This window comes from Electrophorus electricus, chromosome 8 (genome assembly GCF_041902795.1).
Source record: "Electrophorus electricus isolate QZ-2024a chromosome 8, ASM4190279v1, whole genome shotgun sequence".
Lineage (NCBI taxonomy): Eukaryota > Metazoa > Chordata > Actinopteri > Gymnotiformes > Gymnotidae > Electrophorus > Electrophorus electricus.
Genome location: NC_137504.1, coordinates 9,940,023 through 9,956,563, shown reverse-complemented (window position 1 = coordinate 9,956,563; position 16,541 = coordinate 9,940,023). Strand labels below are relative to the sequence as shown.

The following is a 16,541-nucleotide window of genomic DNA, read 5'->3' as shown; positions in this document are numbered from 1 at the left end:
ATCTAGTTTTATGGGAGGGTGATTCAATAGTTTTCATATTGGCTTCAAATATTTTTCAGTACCTAAAACTGCTTAAAAGTGTCCATGCTAAGCTTGCTCACCAAGACAAATTACAGTACTTGTGGGCAACCTGTACAAGTACATTTATGTCCAGAGTTATTAAATTATTCCATTAGGCTAATGAATAATGGTCATATGAGCATTCCACCTAAGACAAGGTGTACTGCTTTAGGCTTCATAATTTTGGCCCCGGTTTTTGGTAGCAGTTTGGGCCAACTGCTTATATGGCCTACATCCTAGCCGAAAGGAATTTGCTACCTGGAAAAGTTAATGAGCTGACATTGGATGCATGTTCTAGGCTAAAATTGATGTTACAAGTAGTAACCAAAAAAAACAAAACTATTTGTAAAACCACAGTGTGACAAATGTCCAGCCATTATATTTCTGGTTACTTTTATCATTAGGCTATTTTGATCCATTCACTCGACAATGCAGTGGTTCCCTGTGCAGAGTCGACTCCTGCCTTGCGCTTTCTGCAGTGCCCCCCTTCGACCCTTGACATTTAGTTGGGGGGGGGGAGAGACACATGGTGGCCTGTAAAGCCTGTTGGGTTGCCATGGGTCTGGGTAGCAGAACACATCCACTCCAAGGATGTGAGGAATTGCACTCACTCCCTTCAATAAATCAAATAAATTTTAAAAATAATTTTATTTTTAACTTAAGAACTTATTCTGAAGATCTCCTCAGACTGTTTTCCCAGCATCAACTTCACACCATCACTTCTTGTAGTAAAAACTTAGGAAAGAGAGATGGCAACGCAACTGATTATGTACAATTCAAAGTATGTGCTAAGCCTATATAAGAACCAAACTAAAAATCTTTTTAGAGAGTAGGTTTAAATGAGGAGGTTGCCAAATGTTGGAAATCAAGTCTGTAGGCCTAGAATTGTAGACCAGAACCCTAATGAGCAAACCACTAAGATCGCGTGAAACTAAGAAAACCAAAGAAGGCAGACAAGAACCGGTTGCACCTCAGTGAAAGCTGAATTTAAAACTGTGTTGATCTGACTCCCTCTGGTGGCGGACGGAGACTGAGCTAACTAGAGCTAACTAATCGCTTATACTGATGCGTCAACGTTTACTTAGAAAATATGCTGAGTAATACATATTCATTATTCAGAGTTAACCTAATACATACCAACGATGGAAGGACATCAAAAAATGTTACTCATAAAGTCTTACCAAAGCCTTTGTTACAAATAAAATAAGTAATGCCATTGTCATTTTTTGTATGGGATGAATCTCTGTAACTGCATATTTTGCAGTAAACAACCAATTGGGCCAGTTCCCAAACCCTGATTAAACCTAAGCCTAATCCAAAAAAAATTCCAATGATGATTCATATATATGCTCTAAAGACTAGGCTTATTGCATGTCTGGGAAATCGGCCTCAACCCTTAAAGGAACATTAAAGGTCACAAATGTCACAAAACATTTTCTACCTCCTACCAAACACATTATTCGTAATAGCAGGGTGCCCCTTCACAACAACCCAGGGAGTCAATCGCACTGAGGTTGCAGGAGAAGGTGTAACAGGATGTGTTTGGGAATGTGCAGGTGCTTTTATGTTGCACCACCACATCTGGGGTTTGTGGAGATGTAGACGCCCATGCAGCAATACAATCCCAATACCAAGATATACAGCTATATAGTGAAATTCTTGAAGTATGGACATCTGGTCCTCAGGTTCCTATGGTAGGAAATTCAGTATGAAATCTTGTTACAAAAAAGATACATGAAAGGTCAAGCTAAGGTTGAAAAATGTTTACATTATTTGTGAAATATCAAATGTATCAAAATGTGTTGTGATAAATTAGTGTTAGTGAGCTCCATTAAAGTTATTATTGGTGGAATGTCTTTGAAACAATAGTTTCAGTGAGAGCTCCTTCAAGCTTATGATATTGATGAATGCCACCAGTCAGATAAAATGCATGTTATGCACACAAAATTAGCGGTGCTGTTAAGGAGATCCCTAATATAATTTGTCTGGAATCTTCCACAATGCAGGAAGAATCTGATAAAGTAATAACCTATGGTTAAAAATGTATTCAGGATGTGATTACTTTTGTTGCGTTTTATAGTTGCTTTTTGAATAGAGGAGACATAACTGTAAAAATCCATTTTGAATAAGTTGTAATTTGGGGTTCTATTTGTCATTTCAAAAGTTCTTATTCTTAAAGTATTTTTAGTTTTTGTTCAGCTTTCTGTATATCATTCCAAAAATTCCTAGAATGGATACAGTATACGTGCTCAACACTGTCATCATTTTTATCAAAAAACTTACACATGTCCTCCACTTGTGGGTTTGAAACAGCGCAAGGATAACATTTATGAATTAATTGTATAAGAGTCTATTGTATAAGGATGAATTTGTATAAGAGTCCTTTAACCTTGTTATTTAGTAGGCTACATTCTTTAGAGTGTGTCTCCAATAAATCTATTATGAAATATTTAATTGCTGATGTCAATTCCGTTTATTTGAATTGTAGTAAGTTTATTAAAACCTGGCACTGTTTTTTTCTGCATAGGAATTCCCAGAAGAGTAATTATACCATTAGGAATATAGCTTCTGTTATTGTAATATGTTTCCTGGTGGTTAGTCAAATTTTGTATGATAATATAGGGTAAACCTTTCTGTTTCAAACAGCAGACGAAAAAATACCCCACCCCACCAGATTATCATATAGCAATATAACTTAATACCATTATCAGCTTTTATTGTATTTTCTATACTTTGTTAGCTACTGATTAAGTCTATGCGCACTAAATCATCGCGCCTTGTTTGTAAGGAACCGGTGCGCAAATCCGCGTGATGAAACAGATTTAAAAATGTGTCTCTTCAGAATTTATCCATTATCTTGGCTATGAAGATTACAACCTTTCATTCGAAACTTTCCAAATAATTTCCCCAACCCCAGTAAAACCGCGTCTGCAGTCATTTTCTAAATCTTGTGTAAGATCTTTTTAGTTGCAGCGGTAGGCGATATTTTGTTTGAACACGCTATGCTCCTCCCTTGGTGTTGCTATAGAAACGGCGAAAGCTGAGCTAGGGATTAGGGAAGAATTTTTGCGTCCTATTTATCTGTCTTCATTAAATCATAGATAGCCCATTTTTTAAAAAGCCACGGGGAGCGATTTAAACTTCTGTTCGCATGTCTTCAGTCCCTATGGAGCTGAAAGACAGGTAACGTTAAGTATCGAATACATGCATCGTCGCAGGTTACAAGAGTTATTGCTATCAAGATAGCTAGCTATCTTGGCAAAATACTATAGAAGCTATTAACCTGACATAGTATTTACCTATTTAATCCACTCATTAGCAAGATAGTCAGATAGCTATTTAATCTAGTCACTTTATTAGCAAAATAGCCAACTAGCTATTTAATCTAGTCACTTTATTAGCTAGATAACCAGCTAGCTATTTAATCTAGTCACTTTATTAGCAAGATAGCCAACTAGCTATTTAATCTAGTCACTTTATTAGCAAGATAGTCAGATAGCTATTTAATCTAGTCACTTTATTTTAGCAATATAGCCAGCTAGCTATTTAATCTGGTCACTTTTATTAGCAAGATAGCCAGCTAGCTATCTAATATGGTCACTTTTATTAGCAAGACAGCTATCGTTAGCTGGATATTTAATCTCACTAGATAACTACTCATTATAGTAACTACTAGCCAGCCAGTTAGCTACGATAACGCTAGCTTACCTATCTAAAACGCTGATGTTAATGGTTTGTATACGGCGTCTAGCAATTTTGTTGGTTTTGTTTAAGGGAGATGGCTGTTTCTTTCAATGAATTTTGTATCCCAGGTTAGCTGTTATGAGACATAGGTTAGCTAACCTAACCTAGCTAGTTAATGTTAATTATGAGTTAGACTGTCATAAGCGGCAAACATATACGTGAATTTAACCAACAAATGAATAAACTCATAGCGTTATGTAGTTAGTGTGAATTGTAAAGAGGTGTAAAATATGGAACTGTTAGCTGTTAAACCAGAGTTGCTTTTGATATCAATCAATATATATTTTATTTGGTTTTCACAGTGCAGTGACTAGTTCGAAGTGGCTTGATGCACACTATGACCCAGTCGCCAATCTGTATACCTTTTCGTCATGCATTGGTGAGTTTTAGGGCATGCATTTATTTTAAGTGATGCGCATGATAAAATTGATCTGGAATGAAGGATGGCTGATCAGTTATGGTTTCTTCTTAGCTCTGGCAGACTTGCATGGAGATGGTGACAACAAGGTGGGTCTCTACTAACTAACGTGCATGTTGTTTTGTGTTGCACTGATTTGAAAACAGCATAAGCACTTGAGTAACTGAAAGAGTTTCCCTTTCCCCTATTCTTTTTTCTTATGGCTTTTATTTGATGTTTTTATGTGCCTCTATGATAGTTAGTGGTGGGTGACCTGGGCACAGGGGCAGGCAACACGAAGCTCAAGGTGTACCGTGGTATTGGGCTGCTGAGTGAGAACACGCTGCTGGACCTGCCCACTGGCCTGGTGTCCTTCCTCATGGACCAGCATGAGCCCCGCACCCCTGCCATCGCTGTGGCTTCTGGCCCTTTCATCTACATCTACAAAAACCTGAGGCCTTACTTCAAGTTCACTCTGCCTTTTCTGGAGGTCAATACCTTGGAGCAGGATGTGTGGAGTCAGGCTAGACAGGTGAGCAAGGCTCCCATCACAGTGATCTGTCTGGCTGTGCATGTGTAAGAGCGTTGTCTTTTGTGTCATATTCATATGTCACTAAAAATGCCAGGTGGAGACTTTGTACAACTGGAAATAGCCAAAGATTTGGGTGTTAATGAGTTTCGACTCATTCTAAACTAGCAGAAAAATTCAGGGAATGTCTTTGAATTAATTCCTCCTCAAGATTGGCTTTCACCAGGGTTTAATGAAAATGTATGCTGCACATGCATAAGTAAGCAGGTTTAGTTCAGAGCAAGTTCCCTTCCAATTCTCTAGCTAAATCACAGTCAGTTTTTAATCTAACCTAAGTCTTCTCTTAACATGCAGTGTTACAGATTGCTTCTTACAGTGCTGATTGGGGCTTTTGTGCTTAATTGATTGTTGCATTTTTTCACAAGGATATGATCGATACAATGACTCTGAAGGAAATGTTAGAGAGTATAAGGTGAGTTTCATAAAGTTACAAGCTAGTACATTTCCATTTAATAGTGTCAGAAATGGGCATTACCTTGTAGTACCACTACATTGTAGATACTTGGACTTAAGTGTTTTCTTTTGTTTCTGCAGGGCTAAGGCTGACATCCCTCTCTCAGTCAGATCACTGCGGTAATGCTCACTAATATCTACTTAATATCTCACATTTCTTCAGTTATTTCAAGCTTGCAGTATGTAAGTTGGCTGTCTGTAAGTTGCCTAATTTTGAGTGCAATATTGCATTATCATCAGGTTCCTCATGCTGGAACCACAGGAAATGGAGACTTATGTAAACCTTCACAAGCAGCAACCTATACGCAGACAGGTGACCTCTCCTCCACACACATGGACACCTGTATGCAAGCAATGCTACTATGTTTAATAGTTTTTTTTTGTGCTCCCAGACGGTTATTACATGCATTGGGACGCTGAAGAAGAACATGGTAGATGAGGATGCAGTTAGCTGCCTGGTGGTCGGCACAGAGAGTCAAGATGTTTACATCTTGGACCCAGAGGCCTTCACCATTCTCTCAAAGGTCAGCACTTCAGTTTTATTGAGCTAGTGTTTCTGGAGTGTAATAGAAATAATCTTGTAAGTATTAGTTTAAATCATTTGAAGAAGAAAAAAAGATATGCCAGAAGTGTTTGCCTTCAGATGTGAGAAATGATATGAAGCAGTTATTGAACTTGCGCTTTTGTGACTAGGTCTGTAAAAGTTCAGTCTCATGTTCTGTGAGCGAGGATTTGACCTTTAGCATTTTTGCAGATGTCCCTTCCAAGTGTACCTACACTGATGGATGTGACTGGTCAATTTGATGTTGAGTTCAGAATCATCATAGCTTGTCGCAATGGGAACATTTACATACTGCGCAGGTATGTGAATGAGTACACTGATCGGACTGTGCTCTTGTAGAGTGACGGAATACTGTATCTAGGCTGAATAACGTTCAGACAGATCAGTAATGGTTTGCAATGAGGAGAGTATTATATTTGACTTGACATGCTCTTTCTCTAAAGATTGTTCTCTAAATTTCCTAAAAGCATGTCCTACATGATACTGTGTGTGATGTTTTACAGGGACTCCCCCAAACCCAAGTACTGCATTGAGCTGTGCTCTCACCCCGTTGGGCTGGTGAGGATGGGGAAGAACGTGGTAGTGGGCTGTGCTCAAGAGACTCTTCAGGGCTACACTCAGAAGGTCTCACTTCTTTCCCACAAACACCCACTTAGTCATGCAGAGTTGCTTGCTCTTACCTAATGTCTGTGCTGGAGATTTTGCTGAGGCCTTTTAGGGTGAAGATACAGGAGATACTTTTATTTTTACAAGTGATGGAAGCCCAGCATTTGACCATTTGTTTTCTGCTGAAGGGAAAGAAGCTGTGGACGGCCTACCTGCCCGCACCCGTCACAACCATGGCAGTACTGGATCTGCCCACACGGGGCTTCCAGGCTGTGCTGGTGGCCCTGGCCAACTGCGAAGTGCACGTGTACCGAGACAAGAACTTGGTCAGCACTATCAAGACACCGGTAAGCTTCAGACCATAGAACCTGGTGATTATTGTGGCTGGTTTGTTCAGAGCAGGGGATTTTTTAAAATATATATATATATATATATATATATATATATATATATATATATATATATATATATATATATATATATATATATATATATATATATATATATATATATAAGGTTCTGAGCCAGCAATGATAGAAGTTTTGGTGTGTTTTGTATCTTGCTGTTACAGGATGTAGTGAGCAGCATTTGTTTTGGACGTTATGGTCGAGAGGATGGCACCCTAATTATGACTACCAAAGGTGGTAAACTTTCACCTGAAAAATTCAATGCATGTTGCATGTGTATTTATATACATTGGCTATTAATTTGTAATAGATTTATTTGTTTAGATTTTTTTTCCAATTTTGAACAGGCCAACTGAACAGTGCAATATCACAGTATACCCTAAACACTGTTTTGGCCTTTGGTAACTAATCCTATGATATCTTGTTAGTAGGGTTCTTATACACATGTATTTGTTTTTTCAGATACAAATAAAACTGTAGTCAGGCTGTACAAGAATTAATGATTGTACCATTGAATCATTTATGTCTAATGGATTGTGTTTGTGTGTGTGTGTGTGTGTGTGCTGTGCTGTGCTGTGCAGGAGGGGGTCTGATTGTGAAGATTCTGAAGAGGACAGCTGTATTTGATGAAAGGGACTCTGCCCCTGGACCCCCATTAGCCCAGAGCATCCGGCTGAACGTCCCCAAGAAAACCAAGCTTTATGTGGATCAAACAATGAGAGAAAGGGAGAATGCTGTGGGTATGTACTACCTCCCAAAGCACACAGGCCTCCAGTGCGCCAAGGTGTTACCAACAATTGAAAGAAAAATTCATAAAAGTCAGCTTTATTCAGTTTTGTAACTTGACTCATTATAATTTAATTTACTGTAATGGTATTGTAAGTATTTGAAATTAGATTTCCTTTTGACTGTTGTATAGCCATGCACAGAGCCTTCCAAATGGACCTTAGCAGGCTGCGGCTAGCAGCAGCCCGCACCTACGTCAAAGCCCTGGAGTCCAGCCTCACTCCTGTGTCAGCCAGCTTGGCAGAACCACTTAAGATGAACGCTGTGGTAAGTGTAAATATCTGAGAGACACATGTTTTTCCCTATTTACGTCCATCAGGCACATTTTTTCCCCCCTCTCAGGTTCAAGGCTTGGGCCCATCTTTCAAACTCACTCTGAACATCCAGAACACAGCGGTATGCCGGCCTGTCATGAACCTAGCTGTCAGTTTCCTATACGATGACCGTTTATATCGCATGAGGACGGCCTTCTTTAAGGTAAGCTTCAATTTCTCTGCTGTTCTCCTTCTTTATTAGAGGGTAATGGCGTGAAGATAATGGATCATAATTTTTGCCAGTTGTGCTTGCAACTGCAGATACCCCTGCTGGTTCCTGGGCTAAATTACCCCATTGACACATTCGTGGAATGCTTGAGTGAAAAAGGGATCTCAGACATCATCAAAGTGAGATTTCTCTTTCTGAATTGTACATTCAGGGCACTGAATGTTTCTAAGTTGATCTTTCTGTGAAATAAGCTTGAACAGTGGTAGACAAAGGTAAAAGTATTACGTTTGTACTTCCCTTGTTCTTTCTTCAGGTCTTCGTGCTAAGAGAAGGGAAGAGTGTCCCACTCCTCACCGCACATATTAACATGCCTGCAAGTGAAGGACTGGCCCTCAATTAGGAGCCACAGACCAGATGGCCTGTTCAGACCATTAGCAGATAACATTGGCACTCTGTGAGCACAGCCACATGTAGAGGCAGGGGTTAGCACCACTGCAGTACCTGAAAAGAAGAGCCATGAAGTGCAGGTGAAGAAGCTTGTGCTGGTCTTAGAAGCTGTTAAAGCCATGTGTAGCGTAGGAGCTCTGTCCTCAGAGGTTTGAGGTAGCAGCTGGAGTACCCGGATTGCCTGCTGCAGGCTCCTGCGTCTTTGTAAGACTATGTAGGCTGGTGACTGATCATGTAAGAATGTATCAATAGTCTATGTACTGTAAAGAGCATTTGCAGTTATGTATATTTGTAAGTATATTACTTATTGTTCTTAATCTTGTGTACGGTTATTCTTTCCCCCCCCCCCCCCCCCAGACCTGTTGTTTTTAAATAGTTCAAATTCAGCTAAATTCAAATGGCTAAATCTTAAATGGCTCTCAATTAGATAAGTACAGTGTGCTAAATGGCTCACAATTTTGTAGTACTGAAAATCGTAGCTTTGTGCTTTTGCTATTTAAAGGAAAGGCAGGAATCATTAGTGGACATTCTGAATCAGACATCAGCTTACTTGTTTTATTAATTTAGGGGAATAGTTGCAATAACATGAATACAGGCATTTGCTAAAAATGCATAGGAGGCAAAAAATAATTTCAAGTCCAGTATTTTAGCCTTTATTGCTACATGCACCAGGCTTTAATATTACACATTGGATTAAAAGTCCCAAACCTATAAATAATAATGAAAGGCACTCTATACTGAATGTTCAATTGATAGCAGCCTGTCTTTGGTAAATATAGAACAGAAGGAGAGCGAGGGAACAGAAAAGGCACTTGGTATAGAAGAAAAGAACAAGGAAGGATTTCAGTGCAGCGAAGAAAAGACTTCCATCTAGATAAACATGGTAAGGGAGATCCACTAGAAGAAGCAGAAGGACAGAAAAGCAGTGACAACAGAGCTTCTTGTTGCTGCAAAACAACTATAATCAGTTTTATTACTAACGACTGGGGGAACAAACCTGACTGAAGCTGAAGGACACCACACCGTCTACATCCGTATCCATGGTTTTAAATGTTCCTGTCGAGAGAATGGAGAGACAACAAAAAGACTTTTACATTGCTCAATTTGAATCATCCAGCATATTTGACAAAATAAATTCATAACTGAATCTGAGTTGTACTTCTGGGACATGAATGGAGTCATTGCTGACCGCTAGGGTGCTTAACGTCAGTAAGCAATACTCTCCACTATCTTGCCAATCTGTCACCTCATCTTAAAAACTGGGACAATTAATAATTCAGTTTGTTGCTCCTGGTTGGTACTGGTCTCAGTTTTCATTTTACAGATTTACTTTGCAAATTGTTGCTCGAGATGTTCGGTGAACACTTACTGAACATGCACTCCAGACGGATCAAACAGGCCACGAAGTTATCAAAGTCCACATTCAGGTCTGATTTAGCATAACGGAGGATTATTAACTGGAACAGGTGATTAGTCATCTTGAAGCCTGACATGGAAGGTGAAAATAAGATACTGACCTCTGAAAATATCTCAAGTCAGTCATGACATCTGTCATGCAGTTCAATCTGATGAGGTATCAGTACCTGCAGATTCCAGTGCCAGCCGCATTTCATAGGAGCTCATGGTGCCAGACTTGTCCAAGTCAAATTTTCTAAACACAGTCTAAAAGGGATGTGGTAATGTTCATCATAGTATAAAGAGAATCAGAAATGCCACCATCAAAAAAGGCAATAAGTAAACTGTGAGAGTAAAGATGAATTTGAGTTTCCATACATTAATTAATTACAACCCCAAACAAGTATGAATAACAGTCACTAACAAGATATCGCTTAATCTTCTCCCAAAGCACATGAAAATCTAATAAACCCAGCCTTCCGGTGCCAGTTGTCTGCATAGGGTGTGTCAAGGTGGCACAGGATTAGGGTATTGGATTAGCACACAGGATTGACTCAAAGTGGGTGGTGTTTGAAGAAATAAGTATAAAAAGGCTACTTAAAATGTTAAAAAAAAGGATACATCCAATAGGTTGATCATGCTTCTGCAAACCTCCTTGCCAAAACCAGCAGTTTTTAGATCCTTGTCTGTGAAGGAAAAGGGGCCAGTGGTTTCTTTCAAATTAAAAAGGTTAACATCATGAGGATTTTCTTATTATACATTTATGTAAATGTATTTACATAATATATCTTAAAACTTAGTAAAGGTCATTGTGTGTGGTGTGTATAAGGGAAAATGCTATTGGGAAGCATTCCTGCATTCTGTGGGATGCTCGAGTTAAAGTACTCACGTTTGCTTATGACACGGTTCAAAATTGTTTGCAGCTTTGGTACATCGATCTCCATGTCCTGCAGGCCAGGAGAGGCAGAGAGTTGAAGACAGTAATACACCGATTAACTTCATGAGAAACTGAGGGACAGCATGACTTTACTTCCTCCTTCTCACCTTCCCAGCGAGTTTGGAGAAAAGGGCCTTGAAGCCTTCATCAATTTCACTCTCCTGTGGCACAGGCTGCAGTAGTGAAACAAAATAGTTAGAAACACACCTTTTAAGAAGAGCTACACCTCCTGGACCATTTGTGTGTGGAATTAGCATGGAAGCACCTCTGCAGTGTGTCTGGAACATACCTCCTCTGGTAGGTCAGCAGTCAGCTCTTCGTCTAGCTCCCTTCATTAGAAAGAGTGCAGATTTATTGGCCACCTTGTCGCTAAGCATTTTCCTCATTTAATCTGCAGTCAGTCTGACTTTCTTCCTTTTCCTAAAATTGATTCCCCTAATGCACTTCGTCCTGACCATTTGTATGTACTAAATCATTTGTCATAATGCCAGTATTTTTAAAAAACAAAGGCTTAAAGTGAGAGGAATCACTCACTGAGAGTCAGCGGCTTTCTCAGAGAAGACCCTCAGCACAAAGTCTCCCTCTTTCTGGGGCTCAAAGGTGGAAGGGATGATGATGTACTCTCCCGGGGGCAGGCAGAAGCGTGAGCTTACTTCCCGCAAGTTGATGAAGAGCTCGGAGCGAGCACTGGATGTGTGTGTGATGAAGAAGTCACGCTTCAAATGCACGCCCACCCTGCCCAGATACTTCAGAGAACACAAGGATCAGTATGAAGGAGGTGCTTCTTCTATTTATGTTACTGAACATGATAGCACAGTATAAACTCAAACTTGAACACACTATACAGTAAACACGGACCTGTCTGCAGGTATTAACAACAGCTCACAGATTACCCTAGATCAGACATTATCCCATACCTCTTCAGGAACCTGAAAATGAATTTAAAAAAGGGTATTAGGGAACAAACTTTTACAAGCATGTGATCAATTTCTCTTATCATCATTTTAATAACTGCTTAACAAAGGTTCAACCACAGCATTCTGCCACTAAAATAGTAATTGTCTGAATCTACAAATCAAACTGGATATGCACTGTCTCTCTCAACACAACCATTCATGAGATACGTCAGAAGTGTTAGAGCAAGAAAACATGAACTAAGCTGCTGTCCTCCAGAACCAGACATGGGCAGCCCTGTTAGACCCAGTGTCAGACCAAAGCCTTGATTAAGGCAATTCTCATTTGCCCCATAACACATTACAAAGGCCGAAAGAACCTTTTACCTCATAAACAGCAAATCCAATTGTTTCCATGTCTTTGCCTTCTTGGCGCAACTGTCGCCGATTCTTCTGCATCAGTGCCACCAGGAAACTGCAGCCATCCTGACCCTCAGTGTCCGGGTCTTTCAACACAAGTTTATACTGGGGGTTGATCCAGAATGTTGCTGCATGCATAGTGAAACACATGAAATCACCGTCTGAGATGATCACTGTAGTTTGTGTAACTTTTGGAATCTTGCTTAGAAAACAGAAGGACTAACTAAAACAAAGGACTAAAAAAAAAACCAAAAAAAAAAAAAAAGACACCTGAACAAATAACCCCAGTACCTGGGTAGTTCCTGCAGCCCCCAGCCGTACTGCCTCTCCTCCACTCTCCAGGGTAGAGGGCTGAATTCCATTTCTTCAACTCGCTGGTCTGCAGCGCATCTGCTGTCAGATTACAGATCTCCAGCCTGCTGAATTCCTTCATGAAATCACTGAATGACATCCTATATAATTGTGTGCATGTATTGGAGGGGGACAAAGGAAGAGAATCCAGCTCCATAATGATGGTGAGCTCCAAAAAAGAACACTGCATTCACACCACAGTGAAACCTTGATACTGCACCAGAACTCTCCGTCCTCCCAGCGATTATGCAGACGCGACCTTATGGAAGGGTCAATACCACTCCACTCCTTCGAGCTAAATGATGCAAAGCAGAATTATTGTTCCTACACAATGTCCCCATTATCTAAATCTTTCTCTTGGCATCCCCCCCCTTTAATCTGTTTATTTATCTCCCATCCTCACTTGTCACTCCAGGCTCCGGTCCACTCCACCTCTCCCCAGGGGTTCCGAATGCGAAGCAGCTTTGTCAGGTTTCCCCTATACTCCACCTAACCAACAAAGCCCTGGGTTACACTTGAGCAACTAGTAATCATTGGCTGTTTCAAGCTTCTTCTGCTTACCTCCTCAACTCCGGTAACAGAATAAGCATGGCCTTTCACCAACTTTTTGAAGGTGATTGCCTCCATGTCAAAGAAACTTGTAATCTAATGGTGAGGAAAATTTCTGATATAAAAAAAACCCAAACCCCAATGTATTTACAAATCATTGCTAATACAGTATATTGCAGAGCTTTTGAACTTGCATGCACTTACATCTATGGAACAGCCGATTAGAGATCCTCTTTCCACAGCTCTCCTGATGATGCTGAAGAAGTTAGGTGGAGCTTTCTTCAGCTCATACATTTCTGTAACCCCACCAGTGAAATCCTCAAACCCCTCAGAGGTGCAGCCTCCAGAAAGTGCCTCATAACAACCATTTAACCTGCCATGCACCAACACACACATTCACCAACTTAACACACACACACACACACACACACACACACACACAAGTTGCACTGGTCTAGCTGGTCTGATGTGTTGGAGTGGTTCTGGACTCTTCTTACTTGGCATATGCCTTTTCCACAAGGGCACTCCAGAACTCTGCCCCTTCAGCTGAGTGGACAAACAGGAGCTTTCCATCTCTCACCGGCAGCCGGTCATCTACCACCACATCCACCCAGTCCCCATACTGCCAAAACTGCAGAATAATAGAAGTATGGTTTAACAATGATTGCTACAAATAATGTGAATCAGACTAACTAAGCAAAGTTTCTAGGATATTCATAATACACACACCAAGTCACTCAGAGCAGCTTTGGAAAACACAAGTTTGTATCAGAGAATAAGTCTAGCCAGTTCACTGAGTTACCAGTCAGCAACAGGATGTTAAGTGATATAGATCTTAGTATCTCTTGCAGAGTCTGTGTCTGTTAAATGCCTTGAGTTTACTATTCTGGCAAATTTCCCAGTGCAAGTCTGCAGTATTACTGCACACTGTCTGGTATATTGCTGCAGGGTGTGTAGTCCTGGAGGATTTTAGGGTTTGCCTGTTAAAACTCTTCAGCTCAGACAGATACACCACTATTCATGTAACATAACTTCCCGAGGCCATAATGATCCAGTAGTGTTAGTCAAATCTAATCTGTTTGCCCTGCCTAAACACAGTACACCTCATAATGGCCATGGTAGTGGCTTTGCTTTAAATCTCTTTGTACAGGTCATGCTGTGAATGCTATCCAAAAGACTGAGCATAAATGGGCTTAAAGAGCTTGCAAAGTGGACAACTGAATGCTACTTGAATGTGGCAACAGGGATCTAGCGCTACCCTGACTGGGTGATTTGAGGCAGGCAGGGTATCTGTTCCCCTATAAATAATTTCTGTAAATATAGCTAGCACAGTAGAGGGAGAGTTTCATTGCAGTATATGTATCTGTACTGAGCTTGAGAAAAGGGAGGGAACTGATCAGAGCTTAGGTTTGAGATGTTTCACAAAATCATAATATTATGAAATATTACACACACACTAATATATATATATATATCTCCCCAGTAAAACTATCATTGGAGGGCCCAGAAAAGTTATATTAGGCCTTGTATTTAGCCTTACAGCTTGAAGACTTGTTTTGATATAGTGAGCTGTGGTGTGGTGTAGTACCTGGAAGTGAAAGATTCCAGCATATAGCTTGTGAAAGCTCTGGCCATGTGGCACCACGCGATGCAGCAAAGGCTCGTTCAGTGTAAGACACGCAATGGCAGCCAGCAGCCAACAGTCACCTGAGTCAAGAAGCAATATGCAGAAAGATGAAGCTGAAAAAGGATGAGTTTATCCTCCTTTCAACCTCTAGAACTCTAAAGGCTGTAATTATCACAATTTTGCTATCTATAGTCATTAGAAATGTAAATAATGTCTGCACGTTGAATTCCTTTTTTCTGTTTAACAAATACTCATATTTTTCAGCTAAACCTTCCTTATATTCCTCTTGGTTTGAAGCAGACGTAGCAGGGCTGTACCTAGAGCTCCTTGGCATATGTCTGTGCGAGTAGCTCCATCTACGATAAAGTGTGGGTCAGTACAGAACTCCTGGAGTGCACAGAGAAGACCTATGGGTCAGACAGGGCACAGACGTGACCAGAACATCTCTGCTGTTGACAGTTAGCAATAGGATCCTTGAGGTGTTTTTCATGTGACCATTAAGCAATGCCAGAAGGAATCAGCATAAATAATAAAAGTACACGTTAACACTGTGCAGCACACATCTGAATTCAGTGCGCAAGGTATGGCTCAAGAAGGTGGAAGGGTTGAGGCAAAGTGCGACCCTACAGACTCTCACCGTCGGTCTCTTCCAGCAGACTCCACTGGTTTTGGCAGCACCCGGAGCCAGATCCTTAAATCCTAACGAGGAGGGATGAGCAGGGAATGTCTCATCCTCAAATAAACAGCTGCTCTGCAGGCAGCTGTCACGCAGACACTCAAAGTCCTGACCTAGGAACTTCAGAGCCTTGTGGTTTTGACCAAGACCTTCACTGCGGTCCCATTCGCTCCTGAGTCGAGCAGCTACTCCTGAGGCACATATAGGCTCCATGCTCCAACACTTTAAATGCAAAGGCCAGCATTACAAACAACGAGAGATCACGTTTCCACTGTTCTACTACATACACTGATTTAAGATTTACGATAATAAACTTTGCTAAAATGCATAATCTAAACTTGTTCCTCTTAATCCGTACATCGGGGTGACCTCATCATGATCCAGGGCAGAATTATTTGGGATCATGCCATGTACAAGAAATAGTCCTAGTCAAAAAACAACTAATAAAATGATCTTTTACTTGGGCATGGAGGGGGCAGCGAGATTCTGAATACCCTTTTGAACCACTTAGCATTTATTCTAGATTCGACACAAGACTGCTGCCCAATACATTTTTACAGTATTAATTCATCAGGCATAAGCGAATTATTTACCCCAAGTGTGACGACGAATTATACGATATACCAAAATATAATTACATGTTTAAAAAGACTACGTTTAAGACCTGAAATCCTCCCTCTCTTACCAGTACTCCTCAGTGAAATAAAAGCGTAAAGATTTTTCCTTACAGTTTATCTTAATCTCGACGTGGCTACAGCTGTCCCACGACACCGCGTGCTGTGTCGAAATAAGCCTGCGCGAGCTCTCAGATTCGCCGTCTCATAGGTCGGGCGACTCACACGAATATTGCGACAATATTTTCTCTTAAAACAAAAACAAACAAACAAACATTTTATATAATTTGATTTAAAATATTTCGTAAATATAAAAAAGCAAGTGTTATACGTAAATAATTACAACTTTACACAAATGTTGATTCATTTTCCGGCATGTTTGCTTATTTTAAGTAAACAACAGTTTATGACAAAAATGGTGGACTCGTAGACCTGTTCTAAAATGTTTGGTGTTTTTTTTTAATTTTATTTCAGACAGGTAATTCAAGTGCTGTGACCGCGGCTGCCTCTCTGGTTAGCTCATGCACTTCTCACCAAGAGCAGCC

At 40.4% G+C, this 16,541-nt stretch overlaps 2 protein-coding genes across 3 annotated transcripts; one reads left to right on the top strand and one right to left on the bottom strand.

Moving 5' to 3' along the window:
• The first annotated feature begins 3,070 nt into the window (after nucleotides 1-3,070).
• On the top strand, nucleotides 3,071-8,851 carry bbs1 (Bardet-Biedl syndrome 1). Of its 2 annotated transcripts, none has more exons than XM_081719272.1 (17): nucleotides 3,071-3,243; nucleotides 4,107-4,183; nucleotides 4,277-4,311; nucleotides 4,461-4,733; nucleotides 5,156-5,202; nucleotides 5,325-5,363; nucleotides 5,484-5,556; nucleotides 5,636-5,767; nucleotides 5,998-6,104; nucleotides 6,309-6,429; nucleotides 6,600-6,758; nucleotides 6,983-7,052; nucleotides 7,400-7,558; nucleotides 7,738-7,871; nucleotides 7,947-8,081; nucleotides 8,162-8,266; nucleotides 8,401-8,851. In XM_081719272.1, the coding sequence occupies exons 1-17, from the start codon at nucleotides 3,212-3,214 to the stop codon at nucleotides 8,485-8,487; spliced, it is 1,785 nt and encodes a 594-aa protein (XP_081575398.1). In that variant the 5' UTR covers nucleotides 3,071-3,211; the 3' UTR covers nucleotides 8,488-8,851. The 2 variants fall into 2 exon arrangements, with proteins under 2 accessions (XP_081575398.1, XP_026879182.1); XM_027023381.3 differs by having other exon boundaries at nucleotides 3,072-3,243; nucleotides 8,180-8,266.
• A 224-nt stretch (nucleotides 8,852-9,075) lies between these two features.
• On the bottom strand, nucleotides 9,076-16,199 carry si:dkeyp-50d11.2 (calpain-1 catalytic subunit). The gene is made up of 22 exons (XM_027023151.3): nucleotides 16,068-16,199; nucleotides 15,344-15,604; nucleotides 15,024-15,093; nucleotides 14,668-14,786; nucleotides 13,577-13,710; nucleotides 13,284-13,452; nucleotides 13,092-13,175; nucleotides 12,934-13,019; nucleotides 12,751-12,825; nucleotides 12,471-12,631; nucleotides 12,147-12,307; nucleotides 11,784-11,795; nucleotides 11,401-11,612; nucleotides 11,156-11,195; nucleotides 10,974-11,039; nucleotides 10,819-10,876; nucleotides 10,551-10,615; nucleotides 10,354-10,422; nucleotides 10,118-10,196; nucleotides 9,904-10,020; nucleotides 9,532-9,590; nucleotides 9,076-9,431 (listed from the first exon to the last, which is right to left on the bottom strand). The coding sequence occupies exons 2-22, from the start codon at nucleotides 15,593-15,595 to the stop codon at nucleotides 9,405-9,407; spliced, it is 2,115 nt and encodes a 704-aa protein (XP_026878952.2). The 5' UTR covers nucleotides 15,596-15,604; nucleotides 16,068-16,199; the 3' UTR covers nucleotides 9,076-9,404.
• Between the last annotated feature and the right edge of the window lie 342 nt (nucleotides 16,200-16,541).

Bases quoted from the DNA above. Each gene is read 5' to 3' on its own strand.
- si:dkeyp-50d11.2 (XM_027023151.3), bottom strand. From the start codon at position 15,595: ATGGAGCCTATATGTGCCTCAGGAGTAGCTGCTCGACTCAGGAGCGAA. The intron at 15,094-15,343 runs GTGAGAGTCTGT...TGTGCACTCCAG, and splicing joins TCTGCTGGAAGAGACCGACG to GAGTTCTGTACTGACCCACA. The intron at 14,787-15,023 runs GTACAGCCCTGC...TTCTTGACTCAG, and splicing joins CATATGCCAAGGAGCTCTAG to GTGACTGTTGGCTGCTGGCT.
- bbs1 (XM_081719272.1), top strand. From the start codon at position 3,212: ATGTCTTCAGTCCCTATGGAGCTGAAAGACAG. The intron at 4,312-4,460 runs GTGGGTCTCTAC...CCTCTATGATAG, and splicing joins ATGGAGATGGTGACAACAAG to TTAGTGGTGGGTGACCTGGG. The intron at 5,203-5,324 runs GTGAGTTTCATA...TTGTTTCTGCAG, and splicing joins GAAATGTTAGAGAGTATAAG to GGCTAAGGCTGACATCCCTC.